The sequence below is a fragment of the Nicotiana attenuata genome, unplaced genomic scaffold, assembly GCF_001879085.1.
Source record: "Nicotiana attenuata strain UT unplaced genomic scaffold, NIATTr2, whole genome shotgun sequence".
Lineage (NCBI taxonomy): Eukaryota > Viridiplantae > Streptophyta > Magnoliopsida > Solanales > Solanaceae > Nicotiana > Nicotiana attenuata.
The window spans coordinates 96376-114800 of NW_017672076.1; the positions used below are offsets into that span (position 1 = coordinate 96376).

Consider the following 18425-nt stretch of genomic DNA (forward strand, 5'->3'; position numbering starts at 1 on the left):
AGAGAGAGATAGTGCCCACATATCACAACTTGCCAACAACAACAATATCAATGTTCCTAAAAAATAGCCCATTGCTCCAACACAACGTATATGATATTATCAACAACAATAATAGATGGAAAAATGCTCAATAGGATAGATGTTTCAACAATAACCAACTTCGCCTCAACATATTAACACCTTCTCCAACCTCAACATCAAATAACTCAACAATGAGAAAAGCAACGTGTAACCACGATATGGATAAAACTAACTCACAATAAAGGAAATAATCTTCAACAATGAGTATCAAATAACAGAAGTCAACAAGTAAATGGGCAACACGAACAATTAATTCAACGATGATAATTAAAATGAAGAGATAATGTGTGACAATAAAGGGGACAATAAGTTCAACTAAAGCATGGAAGAAATTTAGCAAGTAGGACGTAGAATAATTACTAAAACAAGTCAACTGGGACTATTAAGGATAGTCTAACACAATTAAGGATGATTTAATTACGAAAATGTAGAACATAATATGGCATTTCAATTAAAGCATGAAAATAGTCTAAGTAGCCTAAACTGGTCAAATACTACGTACAACCCGTGTACCCACTCGTCTCCCCGCGTATACGGATTTCACTTAGTACAAACTTAATCAAGCAATACAAATCCTAAGGTGTAGTTCCTCCCACACAAGTTAGGCAAGTCACTTACCTCAAATAGGCTAATTCACAACTCGGAAATAGCTTTGTCACACCTCTCTTTTTCCCGAGGGGGATAGGGATAGGGAGTTTTTTCCAATTAAAGTGACATTATTCGAAATGAGATTATTTATTTATTCAGATTCACCACTTGGGATAACTATAGTGTCCCAAGTCACCAGTTTATCTTAAATCCCAAGTCGAGGAAATTGACTCAATTTTTAGTCCGCGAACACAGACCGGGTAAGGAATTCTGCTAGTCCGGGTGAAGGTGTGAGGCACTCCTGAGTTCCGTGCTTTTAGCAAGGTCGCTCAACTATTAATAATTGGCCTCATTATCTGATTTATTACATATTTTAGACCTATTATGCATTTTTAACTTTTTAATCGCTTTTAATTAATTATGAAATTTGTTTGGAACAAGTCGCGATGCCGTGCACTCGTTTGCTTTGTACACATTGCGAATAGCGTCACGAAAACCGTTCCCACGATTTACAACATATTTATTTTATTATTGTTCGAAGTTATGAATCGGTTCACATGAAATGCACCCCGAATTGGGGATCACGTATCACGACTATGATCGGAAACCATCACACTATGACGCACTGATGCACATACACTATCATATGCCGCCATAGCCATAATTTATTTATCGCGCCTAAAACAAAGCTACGAATGTTCATGGTTATTCTTAAAGCTAATTTGTTATTACTGTAAGGTCACATAGAATGGCAAAGGAACTGTTGGAGTTGATGATTGATTTATACATATGACCAAAGAATTCTTGGTACGTTCAAATTAGCTCAAAGGCTTGTGATGATTCTGGTTCTTCGATTCATGGCTGGAAATTCCATTGGAGCCCACACATTTGAGACTACTCAGTAGATGACGAAACAAAATATGCCACTAAATAAGCCAACCACATATTACAACAAATTAATACTAAGAACATTAGCATATTCATGCATTATCCTACAATAAGGTGAGAACAAAATCTATGATGGACCCTTGAAATGCTGGACCATATTTACTTAACACACTCAAATGAACCTTTAACAGGTCACCTTTGAGGAAAAAAATGGGTCTCACAATAAATAAAATCTATGCAATCAACTACTCTATATGCACGATCCAAACGAATAAACAGAATACTGCTCACTAAGCTGAATTTCACATGAAACAAACTTATAGCACATTTAATCATAATAAACCGTTACTTTCAACAAGGAAACATAGACAAAACTTATTTCAATAATACTCAATCTACTATAAGCACGATCCATGGATTTACACACAGTTATAAGATCAAAGTTTAAGGAATACCTTGAAACAAATGAGAAAGGAAGAAAAGAAAACAGTGGAGAAGTGAAGAAGCGACAGTAATTCCAGCAGAACAACAAATCTCAATCAAAAGATAACTTGATACAGCTCAAATCCCAAGAGAAAACTTTTGAAGATGAAACCCGAAAACGGAAACGAGCAGCGGCAGCTTAAGACCATTCAGAGATTTCTCTTTACTCTATTTTATTCCTTGCATTTTAGAAACCATCAAAAGACGGGGAAGGGATCTGATTGTCTAGGGTTAAGGGGAATGGGAATGTTTTAATAAAGGGGGTATGGGCCAGATCTGGATCGGCTAAATGGGGCAGATGGATTTAACAGAAATGGGCTCCAGTTGGCCCAATTCGAGTGAATAAAATGGAGCCAATTTCTTCCTTTTCATTCTTTATTGGACTTTTGCAAAATTAACCACTTTAGACTTAAAATTTTAATTTAAATTCCATTTTTTCCATGGCTAGCCTATTTATTTACTTTACCTAATGATGGACTAATGCAACTAATTAATTAATTAACTTACGAGTGTAATTTTTGATTTTTAGTTATTTAAAGATGCATTTAACAATGTAATTAAATCCTAAGTGCAATTAAGATCTAAAATGCTTATGCAATGCAACATTGAACATTTTTTGGTATTTTTCTATTATTTTAAGATATTAAGTGTGCAACTAAATAAAGAAAAACTCCTAAAATCCATTAAAATTATTTTTGGTCTATTTTTAGGTGTTATTTCCATGCAGAGCAAAAATTAGGTGCTCACAAGCTTTTCCCTTATAGTCCGCCTCCACACGAATCAAATCTAACTAAATTGACTCAATAACATCAAACAATGCTAGGGAATTAAATCGCAATAAAAAAAGTTAATATTTCTACACTTTTATACAAAAAAGTAAATTAAAGTCAATCCGGGCCGCGTCCGGTAGAAACCCGGGTCCAATGGTAGATTCCGTCTACCCATGACCCCACGGTTTATATGCGTGATTAGTTTCAAAATCGAGTCGAAATCGACTCTCAAAACTCAATTTCTTATTTTTCAAAGACTTGACAATGTTTCACAAATTTCTACTTTGATTCACATGATTTTGATGTTAAAATCTAAGATAAGTTGATGGAACATGATTAGAAATAGATTAGAATCACTTACCCAAGGTTTATAGGTGAAAATCCCCTCTTCAAATCGTCTCCTACCGAGTCTAGGGTTCAAAAATGAGAGAATGAACTCAAAAATCCCGTCTCTCAACTATTTGATCAGTTGCAGAAGTCGCAACTACGACATGGGTTTGCAATCACGAACCTTCGCAATTGCGAACAAAGACTCGCAATTGCGGCACTAAAATCTTGAGGGACTCTTCGCAAATACGAAGGTTGGATTGCATTTGCGGTCGTTGTTGCCCTCGCAATTGCGACAAAAGCATCGCAATTGCGAACCTAGCCCATCCCAGAATGCGAACACTGGGTCAAAGTTATGAACCCAGCAGGCTTGGACTGACTTCGCAAATGCGAACAAGGAGCTGACAAATGCGAGATCAGAGGCCTGTAGAAAACGAGCAGCTTTGATTTTTCAAAAACACTCCTCTAAGCGTCCGAAACTCACCGGAGCCTCCAAACCAAACACCCACATAAGTTGAAGAACATCATAAAAACTCGCTCTCGCAATTAAAACACGAAAAGAACATCTAAGACTACCAATTGGATCTAAAACACATGATTTTCAAAGAGAGTTTCAAGAACTTCTAAAATTACAACTACGCGTCCGATTCATATCAGTTCAACTCCGAATGACGCCAAATTTTGCCGACAAGTTCTAAATGCCATAACAGACCTTTCCAAGTCCCAAAATCAATTTTCGAGTTCAATAGCTAAAATTCAACCTACGGTCAAACTTTTCAACTTAAAATTACCGAATTTCGGCAAATCAACACAAATTAACCTACGGACTTTCGAAATAATTTCGGGCATACGCCCAAGTCCGAAATCACGATACGAAGCCATTGGAGTCATAAAAGCACAGTTCCGGAGTCGTTTTCACAAAAGTTAGAGTTTGGTCAATATTTTCAAATTAAAGTTTCTAAGTCTAGAATCAATGGTCCAATTCAACTCGAAAGCCTCCCAGAACGAAACTAATCAACCTCGCAAGTCATAAAAGCATAAACTCACATATGTGAAGCCATAAAAGGGGTAACATGGTGCAATTACACAAAATGATCGATCGGGTTGTTACATTTTCCCCCTCTTAAAATAAACGTCCGTCCTAGAAAGTGCATAAGGACATACTTGAACTTGTGAATAAATGAGGATAACAACTCCGCATTTCGTGCTCGGTCTCCCATGTCGTCTCCTCGACCGGATGACCCCTCCATTGAACCTTCACAGAAGCAATATCCTTTGACCTCAACTTTCGGATATGCCGGTCCACGATGGCCACCAGCTCCTCAATACTAAACAAATCCTTGTCCAACTAGACAAAGCCGAAGTCTAACACATGAGATGGATCACCGTGATACTTCCGGAGCATGGACACATGGAATACTGGATGGACTGCTGATAAACTAGGTGGCAAGGTGAGCTTGTAGGCCACCTCTCCAATCCTCTCAAGAATCTCAAAAGGTCCGATATACTTAGGGCTCAACTTGCCCTTCTTTCCAAATCTCATAACACCCTTCATAGGCGAAACCCGGAGTAAGACATGCTCCCCAACCATGAATGCAACATCACGAACTCTACGATCGGTATAACTCTTTTTCCTAGACTGAGCGGTGCGAAGTCGATCCTGAATAAGCTTCACCTTGTCCAAGGCATTCTGTACTAAATTCGTACCCTACAAACGAAACTCCCCTGGCTCGAACCATCCGACTGGCGAATGGCACCGCCTCCCGTATAGTGCCTCATAGGCGACCATCTGAATGCTAGACTGGTAGTTGTTGTTGTAGGCAAACTCCGCGAGCGGCAAAAACTGATCCTAAGAACCCCTGAAATACGTAACACATGCACGAAGCATATCCTCCAATATCTGAATAGTACGCTCGTACTGACTGTCCGTCTGGGGTGAAATGTTGTACTCAACTCCACCCGCGTGCCTAACTCATGCTGAACAGCCCTCTAGAATTGCGATGTAAATTGCATACCCCGGTCAGAGATGATAGATACCGGCACGCCATGAAGCCTGACAATCTCGCGAATATAAAGTGAGTTGACTTGGTCAACCTATCAACAATCACCCAAACTGCATCGAACTTCCTTTGAGTCCGTGGGAGCCCAACAGCAGAATCCATAGTAATCCGCTCCCATTTCCACTCTGGGATCTCTAACCTCTAAAGAAATCCACTAGGCTGCTGATGCTCATACTTCACCTGCTGGCAGTTTAGGCACCGAGATACATATTCCACTATGTCCTTATTCATCCGCCTCCACCAATAGTGCTGCCTCAAGTCCTGGTACATCTTGGCGGCACCCGTATGAATGGAGTACAGCGAACTGTGAGCCTCTTGGAGAATCAACTCACGCAAGCCATCTACATTGGGCACACATAGCCTTCCCTGCATCTGTTACACACCGTCATCCCCAATAATGACCTCCTTGGCATTGCCACGCAGAACCGTGTCTATGAGGAAAAGCAGATGGGGGTCATCATAGTGACTCTCTCTGATGCGATCATATAGAGAAGACCGAGAAACCACACAAGCCAAAACTCGACTCGGCTCCGAAACATCCAATCTAACAAACTAGTTGGCCAAGGCCTAAACCTCCAAAGCTAATGGCCTCTCTGATACCGGTAGATATGCTAAACTACCCAAACTCTCAGCCTTTCGACTCAAGGCATCGGCCACCACATTGGCCTTCCTGGGATGATATAGAATGGTGATATTATAGTCCTTAAGCAACTCTATCCACCTCCGCTGCCGCAAGTTAAGATCCTTCTATTTGAACAGATGCTTTAGACTCTGGTGGTCGGTATAGACCTCACAAGGGAGCATGAACAATAGATGCTAACTCAAGGTCATGGACAGGATGGTTCTTCTCATGCACCTTCAGCTGTCTAGACGCGTAGGCAATCACCCTACCATCCTACATCAACATCGCGCCGAGACCAATATGTGACGCATCATGGTACACAGTATAAGACCCCGAACCCAAAGGCAACACCAACACTGGGGTGGTAGTCAAAGCTGTCTTGAGCTTTTGAAAGCTCTCCTCACACTCCTCAGTCCACCTGAATGGAGCACTATTCTGCTTCAATCTGGTCATAGGTGCTTCAATAGACGAGAAACCCTCTACAAATCGACTATAATACCCCGCCAAACAAAGAAAACTCTGAATCTTCATAGCCGAAGATGGTCTGGGCAAACTTTGTGCTGCTTCAATTTTATGAGGATCCACCTCGATCCACTTACTCGACACTACATGACCCAAAAATGCTACCGAATCAAGCCGAATTCACACTTTGAAAATTTTGCTTGTAACTTCTTTTCTCTCAGGGTCTGGAGCACGGTCCTCAAGTGATGCTCATGATCCTCCCGGCTCCGTGAGTACAACACAATGTCGTCAATAAACACAATGATGAATGAGTCAACATAGGGCCGGAATACACCGTTCATCAAGAAGATGAATGATACTGGGCGTTGGTCAGCCCAAAACACATCACAAGGAACTCACAAGGGCCATACCGAGTCCTGAAGGCAGTCTTCGGGATATCTGGCTCCCGAATATTCAACTAATGATAGCCTGAACGCAAGTCGATCTTGGGGAACACTCTGGCAACCTGTAGCTGATCAAATGGGTCATCAATATGTGGCAATGGATACATGTTCTTCACTGAAACATTTTTCAACTGGCGATAATCAATGCACATGTGCATAGAACCATCCTTCTTCTTTATAAACAAGACCGGAGCACCCCAAGGTGACACACTGGATCAAATAAAACCCTTATCAAGCATCTCCTGCAACTACTCCTTTAATTCCTTCAACTCTGGTGGGGCCATACGATATGGAGGAATAGGAATGGGCTGAGTGCCCGGTAACAAATCAATACCAAAGTCGATATCCGTATCAGGCAGCATGCCCAAAAGATCCGCCGAGAATACATCTGGATAATCCCTCACTACCGGAACTGACTCGACGGTATGAGTATCAACACTGGCATATCTCGCATATGCTAGATACGCATCACACCGCTTCTTAACCATCCGCTGCGCCTTTAGAAATGAGATAACCCTTCTAGGAACATAATCTAATGCACCTCTCTAATCTAATCGTGGTAAACCTGGCATAGCCAGCATCATTGTCTTGGTGTGACAATCAAGAATAGCATGATAGGACAACATTTAGTCCATGCCCAAAATAACATCAACAAATTAGCTTTGGTCTCAAAACCACTAAGAACAACCAAACACGAACGATACACACGATCAACAACAAGGGAATCTACCACAGGTGTGGACATGTAGATGGGTGAACTCAAGAAATCACGAGCAAAGTAAGATGACACATGGGAATAAGTGGAACCTGGATCAAATAAGACTGATGTATCTCTAGGACAGACCGGAACAATACCTATAATGATTAAGTCTGAAGCAACCGCCTCTGTCCTAGTAGGAGGAGCATAGTATCTGGCCTGGCCTCCCCCTCTAAGGCGACCTCTACCTGCCCGACCTCCACCTCTAACTGGCCGAGCATGTAGAGCGGCAACTGGGGCAGCAATAATGGCCTGAGAAGTCTGCGGATCTGACTGAATCGGTGAAGCCTGAGTAGTCTGGGAAGGTGCACCCCTACTGAGTTTGGGGCAATCTGTGACCATGTGGTGGATGTCACCACACTCAAAATAAGCTCTCAGAGGACGTGGAGGCTAGGACTAGCTCGGGCCTGGTCGGCTGGACTGGCCGCTGAAGGCACCCCATGTAGGAGGTGCACTAGAAAGTGACTGAGCAAAGTGTGCAAGCTGAGACCTCGATACAACCAGAGCACCACTAGCAGCTGGAAAGGCTGAATGAATTGGGCGGCTCACATAGCCCCTACCATGACAGGCTGAAGCTACAACGTGACCACCACTAAATCCCCCTATGCCACGAGGCCTCTTGGCCTCCTTATCCTCTCTATCACGGTCTCGCATGCCCTCCAACCTCCATGCAATCTCAACCACCTGCTGATACGGAGTGTCTGACTCCAACTCCCTCACCATGCTGTATCTAATACTTTGGTTGAGCCCCTCGATAAGTCAACGTGCTCGCTCCGTGATTGTGGCAACTAAGGCTGGTGCATGCCTGGACAAATTACTGAATCAGACAACATACTTTGACACTGACAGGTACCTTGGCTCAGCCGCTCGAACTCCGCGCGCCAAGCATCCAAAAGGTCTGAGGAACAAACTCTCTCAAGAAGAACTCTAAAAACCGATGCCATGTGAGTGAAGCTACCTCGGCTGGGCTACCCACCTCATATGCCCGCCACCACTGATATGCCGTTTCTTTCAGCTGGAACGTAGTAAAGGCAACCCCATTCGTCTCCACAATGCCCATAGTGCAGAGAATGCAGTGACACTCCTCAAGAAACCAATGTGCATCCAATGAAGCCAAATCACTAAAAGTAGGAGGGTGCTACTTCTTGAACGTCTAGAGCCTAAGCTCCTCCTTCTGATCCTCAGATGCTGATGCCCTAACCACGGGCTGAACTGGAGCAACGGGCTGTATCGGTGTGACCTGATCAACCTAGACCCGCTGCTCTAAGGTATGGGCTGCGGGAGTCTGTGCTCCTCTCCATCCTGAGATGTGGCTGGTGCAAGTGGGATCAACCCCGCCTGAGCTAAGGTGCTGAACATGCTCATGAACTGTGCGAGGGTCTCCTAAAGTGCTGGGTGGCAATAGGCGCCTCGTGTGTGTGACCCCCGATTGGATCTAGTGGTGACTCATCTGTTGCAGCTCGGGCGGGTGCTCTAGCTGCACCATGTGCTCGTCCTCGGTCTCTGCTCCAGCACTGGCATCTCGCAGCTCTAGTAGGGAGCGCGGGTGCCTGATCGTCGGATCCTACGGTGAGTGTACTAACTATCTGTGAGAGAATAGAAAGTCAAAGATTTAGTTTTTTTAAATTAACCAATTCGCGCGATACAGAATCAAAGAAGTAAAATTTTCCTAACAGTTCTGTAGCCTCTCGAAGATAAGTGCAACGTCTCCGTACCGATCCGCAGGACTCTACTAAACTTGCATATGACTCGTAACACCTATGAACCTAGAGCTCTGATACCAACTTGTCACGACCCCAAATTCCCTCCAAAGGATGTTCATGATGGCACCTAGTTTTTACGACTAGGTAAGCCTAACAAATAGCAACCACTGAACAGATATATAAATACAAGATACTGAAAGTGACTAAATAATGGATAAAACCATGTGTAAATAGAACCTCACTATTTCACACCCCAAAATCGGTGGAACTGAGTCATAAGCTCTATAGCATGCTACTAGAGTGATACTACATCACTGTTCGAGAAAGAAATACAACAGTAATGAAAATAAGGAAAGGTGACTTCGAGGCCTGTGGACGCCGAGCAGGCATATCTTGAAGTCTCCAATAAAAGCAACTAGCAAGACTTTCTATCTACTAGCACAAGCTGACGTACTTGGATCTGCAAAAAAAGATGTGCAGACGAATAGTATGAGTACACCATAACGGTACCCAGCATGTATCAAGCCTAACCTCAGTAGAGTAGTGATGAGCCCAGGTCAAGACACTTACTAGGATATGAAATAGACAGTATAAACTGAAATAAAGATATAAAATAGGAAGTAAGAAACAAATAATACTGAACAAGATAATAGCATGATCTAAAACCAGGAAAATCAACAGTAGAAATGGCATGAAAGAAATAACCAAAGTGATACAAATGTCATGTATGGACTATACCTACTAGGATGATAATGAATGGAGCAATAAGAAGTATTCCTTCCACGACACTTGCAACATGAAATAACAGCAAGAAACACAACGAGGTACCGCCTCTTGTATAATAAAATCAAACCGAGGTACCGCCTCGTATAATCAATAATAACAACCAAGGTACCGCCTCGTATTCACATTTCTCAATTTCAATCACAATACTTCCTTATGTCTCCGCGTAAGTCTTACATTAGAAAATAGGTTTTAAAAATAGTTTTCCCGAAATAGCTACACGCACTTTAGCCCACCTTATGACGCCGCATGGCTTCACGTAGGTCTCCTACAAACAACACGCACATAACTCCCACGTTATACCGCCGCATGCACATCAACCCAAGCCTTATACCGCAACATGCGCATCGATATCATATCACAATAACAACCCGCACCACAAGTTCCCACACATCACAACTTGCGAACAACAACAATATCAATGTTCCACAACAATAGCCCATGGCTCCAACACAACGTATACGAGATTATCAACAACAATAATGGATGGAAAAATGCTCAATATGATAGATGTTTCAACAATAACCAACATCGCCTCAATGTTTTAACAACTTCCACAACCTCAACATCAAATAACTCAACAATGAGAAAAGCAACATGTAACCACGATAATGGATAAAACTAACTCACATTAAGGAAATAATCTTCAACAATGAGTATCAAATAACGGAAGTCAACAAGTAAAGGGGCAACATGAACGATTAATTCAACGATGATAATTAACACTGAAGAGATAACGTGTGACAATAAAGGGGACAATAAGTTCAACTAAAGCATGGGAGCAATTTGGCAAGTGGGATGTAGAACAATTACTAAACAAGTCAACTACGACATTTAAGGATAGTCTAACACAATTAAGGATGATTTAACTATGAAAATTTAGAACATAATATGGCATTTCAATTAAAGTATGGAAATAGTCTAAGTAGCCTAAACCGGTCAAATACTACGTGCAGCCCCTATACCCACTCGTCACCTTGCGTACACGGATTTCAATTAGCATAAATGAATCAAACAATACCAATCCTGAGGGGTAGTTCCCCCACACAAAGTTAGGTAAGATACTTACATCAAATAGGCCAATTCATAACTCTAAAATAGCTTTCCCTTTATGTCCGCCTCCACGCGGCTCAAATCTAACCAAAATAGACTCAATAACATCAAACAATTCTAGGGAATTCAATTGCGATAGATAAAGTTAAGATTTCTACTTTTTCCCAAAAAGTCAACAAAAGTCAATCCAGGGCCTGCCTGGTCGAAACCCGGGTCCAATGGTAGATTCCGTCTACTCATGACCCCACGAGTTCATATATGTGATTTATTTCCAAATTCAAGTCCAGATCGACTCTCTAAACTCAATTTCATATTTTTCAAAGACTTGACAAAGTTTCACAAATTTCTACTTTGATTCACATGATTTTGATATTAGAAATAGATTAGAGTCACATACCCAAGGTTTGTAGGTGAAAATCTTCTCTCCAAATCGTCTCCTACGGAGTCTAGGGTTCAAAAATGAGAGAATGAACTCAAATATCATGTCTCCCAATTATTTGATCAGTTGCAGATATTGCAATTGCGACATAGGTTTGCAATTTCGAACAAAGACTCACAATTACGACACTGAAAGCTTGAGGGACTCTTCGCGAATGCGAATGTTGGATTGCATTTGCGATCACTGTTGCCCTCGCAATTGTGATAAAAACATCGCAACTGCGAACCTAGCCCATCCCAGAACCTAGCCCATCCCAGAACCCTTCGAAAATAACATCTAAAACTACGAATTGGACTCTAAAATGCATGATTTTCAAAAAGAATTTCAAGAACTTCTAAAATTACAACTACGCGTTCGATTCCTATCAATTCAACCCGAATGATGCCACATTTTTCCGAAAATTTCTAAATGTCATAACAGACCTATTCCAAGTTCCAAAATTAATTTCCAAGCTCAATAGCTAAAAGTCAACCTACAGTCAAACTTTTCAACTTAAAATTACCGAATTTCGGCAAATCAACACAAATCAACCTACAGACTTTCAAAATAAATTCTGGGCATAGCCCAAGTCTGAAATCACAATACGAAGTTATGGGAGTCATATAAATACAGTTCCGGGGTCATTTTCACAAAAGTAACAGTTTGGTCAATATTTTCAAATTAAAGCTTCTCAGTCTAGAATCAATGGCCCAAATCAACCCGAAAGCCTCCCGAAATGAAGCTAATCAACCTCGCAAGTCATAAAAGTATAAACTCACATATGTGAAGCAATAAAAGGGGTAACTGGGCATAATTACACAAAACGACCGATCGGGTTGTTACAACGTGAGATTTATGTGACATCAATCCCAGGTGAATTCCACATTGACAAAACACGAGAGAGATGATGGGAATATAAGGAAGCAAGACTTAGACCCTAGTGACGTATTTCAAAGTCGTACGTGCTTAGACCTAAAGTGGATAATATCACAAGTGGGCTGATCTGTTCCATATGGCATCAGAGTCACTCCGTTTGCAACCTTGAACGATATTGGGACAATCTCACGGAGGATGCTTAGTCCCCGAGGCAGTATATGTAACACCCCAAGCGAATTCCAGATCGATAAAACATGAGAGAGATGCTGTGTATATGAGAAAACATAACTTAGACCCTAGAGACTCGTTTTAAAACTGTGTGAGCCTAAGCCCATAGAAGACAATATATATCACTAATGGGCTTGACTGTTATATATAAGGTTAAATTTTACTTAATTTTAACGTTGAAAATATTAGGATCTTCTACCTAGTACAAACGAAGAAAGATTTAATAATCAAAATTTTAGTTGATTTTAAAGTCCTAAATATTAATAAATAATAAAATTACTTTTTTGTCTAATGTGAACTCTATTTTTCAATAAGGGATAATGACATTTCGATAAGGATTTTTGTACATTTCATATAAACCGATATATATATTTGGGAATCTTACGGAAATGTCTCAAATAAGTTCTAACTTACCAACCTCTAGCCATTAATCATAGACTTACCAAAACTATCCAAGCACATACTAAAGTTAAAAACCCAAATAATTAAGGATTCTTTATCATCAAGAATCACACACAAATGTCTCCTTCTATATTTTAAAGCATGATTAACAACATTAGATGTAAGACGGAAAGGAAATTTCATGGATGAAGCATCAAACAAGGCGATAAAAAGGTGTTGATGGCAAGTGTTGAAGAAAAACACCAGTAATAATGCCAATATAATATGAAAAAAATGGAAAATAGTATGGATACAACATACACCACTAGTAGTCCAGGACAATACCGTAACAAACTAGCCCTACCCCCGGAATGAAGGAGAAAAATGCTTGACTCCTTCCTAACCTTCAACCCTAATGCTCGATCTCCACACCTTCCTATCAAGAGCCATGTCCATGAAAATATGAAGCCGCGTGATGTCCTGCCTGATCATCTCACCTTAATAATTCTTAAGCTGCCACCTATTCTCATACCCGCCAAAGCCAACCGCTCACACCTCCTAACCGGGGCATCATGGCTTCTCCTCCGCACATGTCTGAACCATCTAAGACTCGCTTCCCACATCTTGTCGTCTATGGGAGCCATGCCCATCTTCTAGATATGAGAATTCTTGACTGGCCAATACTCAGCTCTATATAACATGGCCGGTCTAACACCATTTTATAGAACTTGCACTTAAGTTTCGGTGGAACATTCTTGTCACATAGGACTCCATACGCAAACCTCCATTTCATCCACCCCACCCCTATACGATGAGTGGTATCCTTGTTTATCTCAACACCCCCTAGATAATTTACCCAAGGTACTTGAAACTTCCTCTCTTGGGGATGACTTGTGAGTCAAGCCTCACGTCCAAGTTTGCTTCCCCCATCATGTCCTTGAACTGCGCTCTAGATATTCTGTCTTAGTCCTACTCAACTTGAAACCTTTAGACTCAAGGGTCTGTCTTCAATCATCTAGCCTCTCGTTAACGCCTCCTCGCATCTCATCAATTAGAACTATATCATCAGCGAACAACATACACCATGACACCTCCCCTTGAATATGGTATGTGAGTGCATCCATCGCCGGGACAAATAAGAACGGGCTGAGTGCAGATCTTTGGTGCAAACCCATAACAACCAAAAAATGCTCCGAGTCACCACCCACAGTCCTAAACCGAGTCTTAGCTTCATAATACATATGCTTTATCGCCCTAATGTAAGCTATCGGCAGAACTTTCACCTCCAGGCATCTCCAAAGAACCTCCATAGGAACCTTGTCATAAGCTTTCTCAAGGTCAATAAATACCATGTGCAAATCCTTCTTCCTTTCCCTGTACTGTTCCACCAACTTCCTATAAGGTGGATAGCTTCCGTAGTCGAACGACCCAACATGAACTCGAATTGGTTTTCTAATATAGACACCGCCCTCCTCACCCTTCCTTCCACCACCCTCTCCCAAACTTTCATGGTATGACTTAGTAACTTGATACCCCTATAGTTGTTGCAGCTCTGGATATCACCTTTGTTCTTGTACAGCAGTATAACCGTGCTCCACCTTAATTCATCTGGCATTCTCTTCATCTTGAAAATAATATTAAATAGTGTCGTCAGCCATTCCAAGCTTGCTTTACCCACACAACTCCACTAATTCTACAGAAATCTCATCTGGCCCGATAGCTCTGCCCTTACACATCTTGCTCATAGCACCCACGACCTCCTCAACCTTAAAACGCCTACAGTACCTAAGGTCTTGGTGAATCTCTGTCACGACCCCAAATTTCCCTCCGTAGGATGTCGTGACGGCACCTAGTCTCTAAGACTAGGTAAGCCTAACAAGTATGCAGAATGGCCTAAATATTAAGCTAAAACTCAAAACGTCAACAACTGTAATAAATAACATCTGCAACTCAAGTATAAACAACTCCCGAAACCCAGTAAATATAAGTCACAAGCTCTAAAGAGAAATACTAAATATCTCTATACATTAGAGTTTAAAGAGGATAAGGAAACAACATAATAAAGATAAAGGGGGCCTCCGAGGTCTGCGGATGCTGGCAGATACACCTTGAAGTCTCCACGCACGGACTAGCTCACTGATACATGGTCTGATAGGAAGTACTTGGATCTGCACAAAAAGATGTGCAGAAGCGTAGTATGAGTACACCACAACGGTACTCAGTAAGTGCCAAGCCTAACCTCGGTAGAGTAATGACGAGGTCAGGTCAGGGCCTTACTAGAATTAATATGATACAAGGCAGCAGATTTAATGATATAATGAACTGACAGAGAATTGTAACAACATGGTATCAAAGAAGATAATTACAACACGTAAGGAAACAAGAATCTTACAAGTTAATTAACAACAACATCAACAAACAACACAGTAAATAGAGGAAATCAACAGGGGTACTCCCAAGGTACCGCCTCGTAGTCTCAAAAGTAAATATCTCACAATGGCACGACAAAAACCTCGTGCTAACAATATTAACCGCATGGCAGAAACCTCGTGCCATAATAACAATCCGCACGGCAAAAATCTCGTGCCATAATAACAATCCACACGGTAGAAACCTCATGCCACAATAACAATCCGCATGATAGAAATCTCGTGCCATAATAACAATCCGCATGGTAGAAACCTCGTGCCACCACCAAATAGTTATCTAAAAAAAATCACGAAAACAACACACAACAAATGAAACGATGATATTACAAGCAAGGAATCCTACAGTTAAATAATGAATACGGAATAAAGGAAGCAAGTAATTCAACTAAGCATGTTGTAAAAATTATAAATAAGATATAAGACACATAGAAATGTGGAATCAGGCTAAACATGATGACTACACATACTAGAGTCTCAATTAAGGAAATAAAATGAAACTACTTAGCAAAAACCGGATTTTCAACATTTAGCCCAAGTACGCACTCGTAACCTCGCGTACACGGCCTTCACTTACTGGAAATTACCATAACAGTACCAAATCCTAAGGGGAATTTCTCCTCACAAGGTTAGACAAGTCACTTACCTCAAACCTCGCTCAATCAATCAATAAGAAGGCCTTTCCATCGACTTTCCAACTTCGATCAGCTCGAATCTAGCGAAAACAATTTCATACTATAAGTATAACTATAAGAAACTAATTTGAATAATGACATTACGAATTTAGCAAAGAATTAAAAAATCGCTCCAAAAAGTCGACCCGGGCCCATGTCTCAGAACGCGAAAAAAAATTTAAATTCCAAACACCCATTCGATATCGAGTCCAACCATACAAGAAATACTCAAATCCGACCTCAAATCGTCTTTCAAATCCCCAAATCTTTGCCTAAGAAGTTTTCCCAATTTTTCCCAAAATTTCCAACTAAAAACACTACTTAAATGATGAAAACAACAATAGATTCGTGTAATATAGCGAAAACCGAGTTAGAATGTCATACCCCAATGATTTCCTTGAAAACTCTAGAAAAATCGCCACAAACCGAGCTCTCTAGGTCCAAAAATCAAAGTGAAATCAAACCCTCTAAATTAGGCCTTTTCTGCCTAGTGAATTCGCATCTGTGAACCCACAGCCGCATCTGCGGCTCCACACATGCGGAATTCCCATCACAGGTGCAGTTCTCACTTAGCCCAGCAACCTCCGCTTCTGCGGACCAAAATGCGCATCTGCGCTCTCGCTCTTGCGGAAGGGGTTCCACTTCTGCGACCGAGGGCTTGGCTAGCCTTTCCGCTTCTACGCTGTAAGGCCCTGTAAAATTTTTCTTTAAAAATTGGAATATCGTGGTGACGAGTTAGGCTTATGTGTTAAGGTACTTATGTGGCCCACTATGCGGTCGCAGAATCACTCTGCGGGCCGCATAATGGCCGCAGAGTGAGGCAGTCATTGGGCCATTTTTTATGTCACTTTTGCGGCCCATTATGCAACCGTAGAACTATTTCGCGGGCCGTACTTTGATCGCATATCCAGCCTCGGGATTTCCCAAATGGTTGTTCTGCGGCACATTATGCGACTGCATAACAGGTCTGCGGACCGCAGACTAGTCGCAGACCGAAGCATAACATCCAAGTTCCAGAGGGCCATTGTGTGGCCCATTTTGCGAACCGCAGATGCATTATGCTGTCGCATATGCGATCGCAGATCTGTGTCGGGCTCCTAATTTCTAATTTTTAAAACCCGATAGTATGCTAATAAAACATATGCCATAGTCTATTTTGAGCTCATTTTCTGATACTATAGAGTGGGAGAAAGTGCCCTAGAGTGAGAAAGTGATCTTCATCAACTACTCCTCAATTCTTGCTTAAAACTTTGAAGATTATCAAGGAAAGCAACCTAGGTCTTCTTCACAAGAGGTAAGGTTCTATCGCCCAATCTCCTAGTTTCAAAATGTAGCTAGAATGGGGCATTAATAAGGTAATTCATGGGGATGGGAGTGCTTACCTTACTTGCATGTGTTTTTAAGGTATGTGGGGAGGTTGTGAGTAAAAGATGGAAAAGAGTGGTGTGTGGGTTGGTGTAGTTTTTCATAAAAAGGGCCATGAAACCTTAATACACACATAATGTTTGATAAAATGCTCAAGTGAGCTAGAATCATGGTTTCTTTCCTAATTTTTGGTTCAATTTTGCAATATTATAAAAATATATTGAAGTTGCTAATATTCCGAAACATCTTAAAGTTTAGGGGAGCTCAATTGAGGTATTTATGGCTAAACCCCCTTCTTCTTAGAATCGAGACCCCTGGTGTTCGTGTAGTTGCCGTAAGTCCCCAAATTGATCATACTAGAATTGACTGCCCTAGTGTGTTGTGATGAATGGTACATGTTCTATATTTGCTCTAAATTCTTATCATGTCATCATGCCATTTGAGGATGTTTTTAGAAATGTGGAATATGTGTTGAGAAAGGTTAAGAATGCATGTCAAGAATCGAAGAAAGGTTGCTATGCCAATTTGTATGAAAAGCCTCTGTGTGCTTAGGATTTTCCAAGCTTTTCCCTTATGTGTGCAAATGCCTTACATGATATGCCTTATTGTTGTTGATGGTAATGTTATTGAATGTGTAAAAAGGGAAACTTGAGTTGTGATACAGCCAAGTGCCAAGAATGCCTTAATAAATGAGGCCACTCGTGCCAACGTATTGAAAAAGGGGAAGAAATATGAAGTGAGATGATTGATTGAAAGGATGATATCTCAAGTGAGATGGCCTAGCTGATCGGGCCGTGATCAGACGCCATGCCGCACACATGGTGGTAACTGTGCTGGAAATGATTGATTGAAATGATGGATATGGTTGATGTCTCAAATGAGATGACCTAGCCGATCGGGTCGAGATCGGACTCCGTGTAAGAACACGATGGTATTGTGGATTGTAGCATATGGCACAAAAGATTACCCAATCTAAAAAGACGGGAATTGTCATGAAAACTTATGTGAATCCTTACTTGATATTTTAGTATTGCTTG

General features: G+C 41.3%; 1 protein-coding gene across 1 annotated transcript; it reads right to left on the reverse strand.

Annotated features, from left to right (window-relative positions):
• Positions 1-8842: 8842 nt before the first annotated feature.
• Positions 8843-14275, reverse strand: LOC109211690. The gene is made up of 2 exons (XM_019375256.1): positions 14015-14275; positions 8843-9067 (listed from the first exon to the last, which is right to left on the reverse strand). Exons 1-2 carry the CDS (start codon positions 14273-14275, stop codon positions 8843-8845), a joined length of 486 nt encoding a protein of 161 aa, XP_019230801.1.
• Positions 14276-18425: the final 4150 nt, after the last annotated feature.

Bases quoted from the DNA above. Each gene is read 5' to 3' on its own strand.
- LOC109211690 (XM_019375256.1), bottom strand. From the start codon at position 14,275: ATGGTATTTATTGACCTTGAGAAAGCTTATGACAAGGTTCCTATGGAG. The intron at 9,068-14,014 runs GTGTCATGGTGT...ATTCTCTCACAG, and splicing joins CATACCATATTCAAGGGGAG to ATAGTTAGTACACTCACCGT.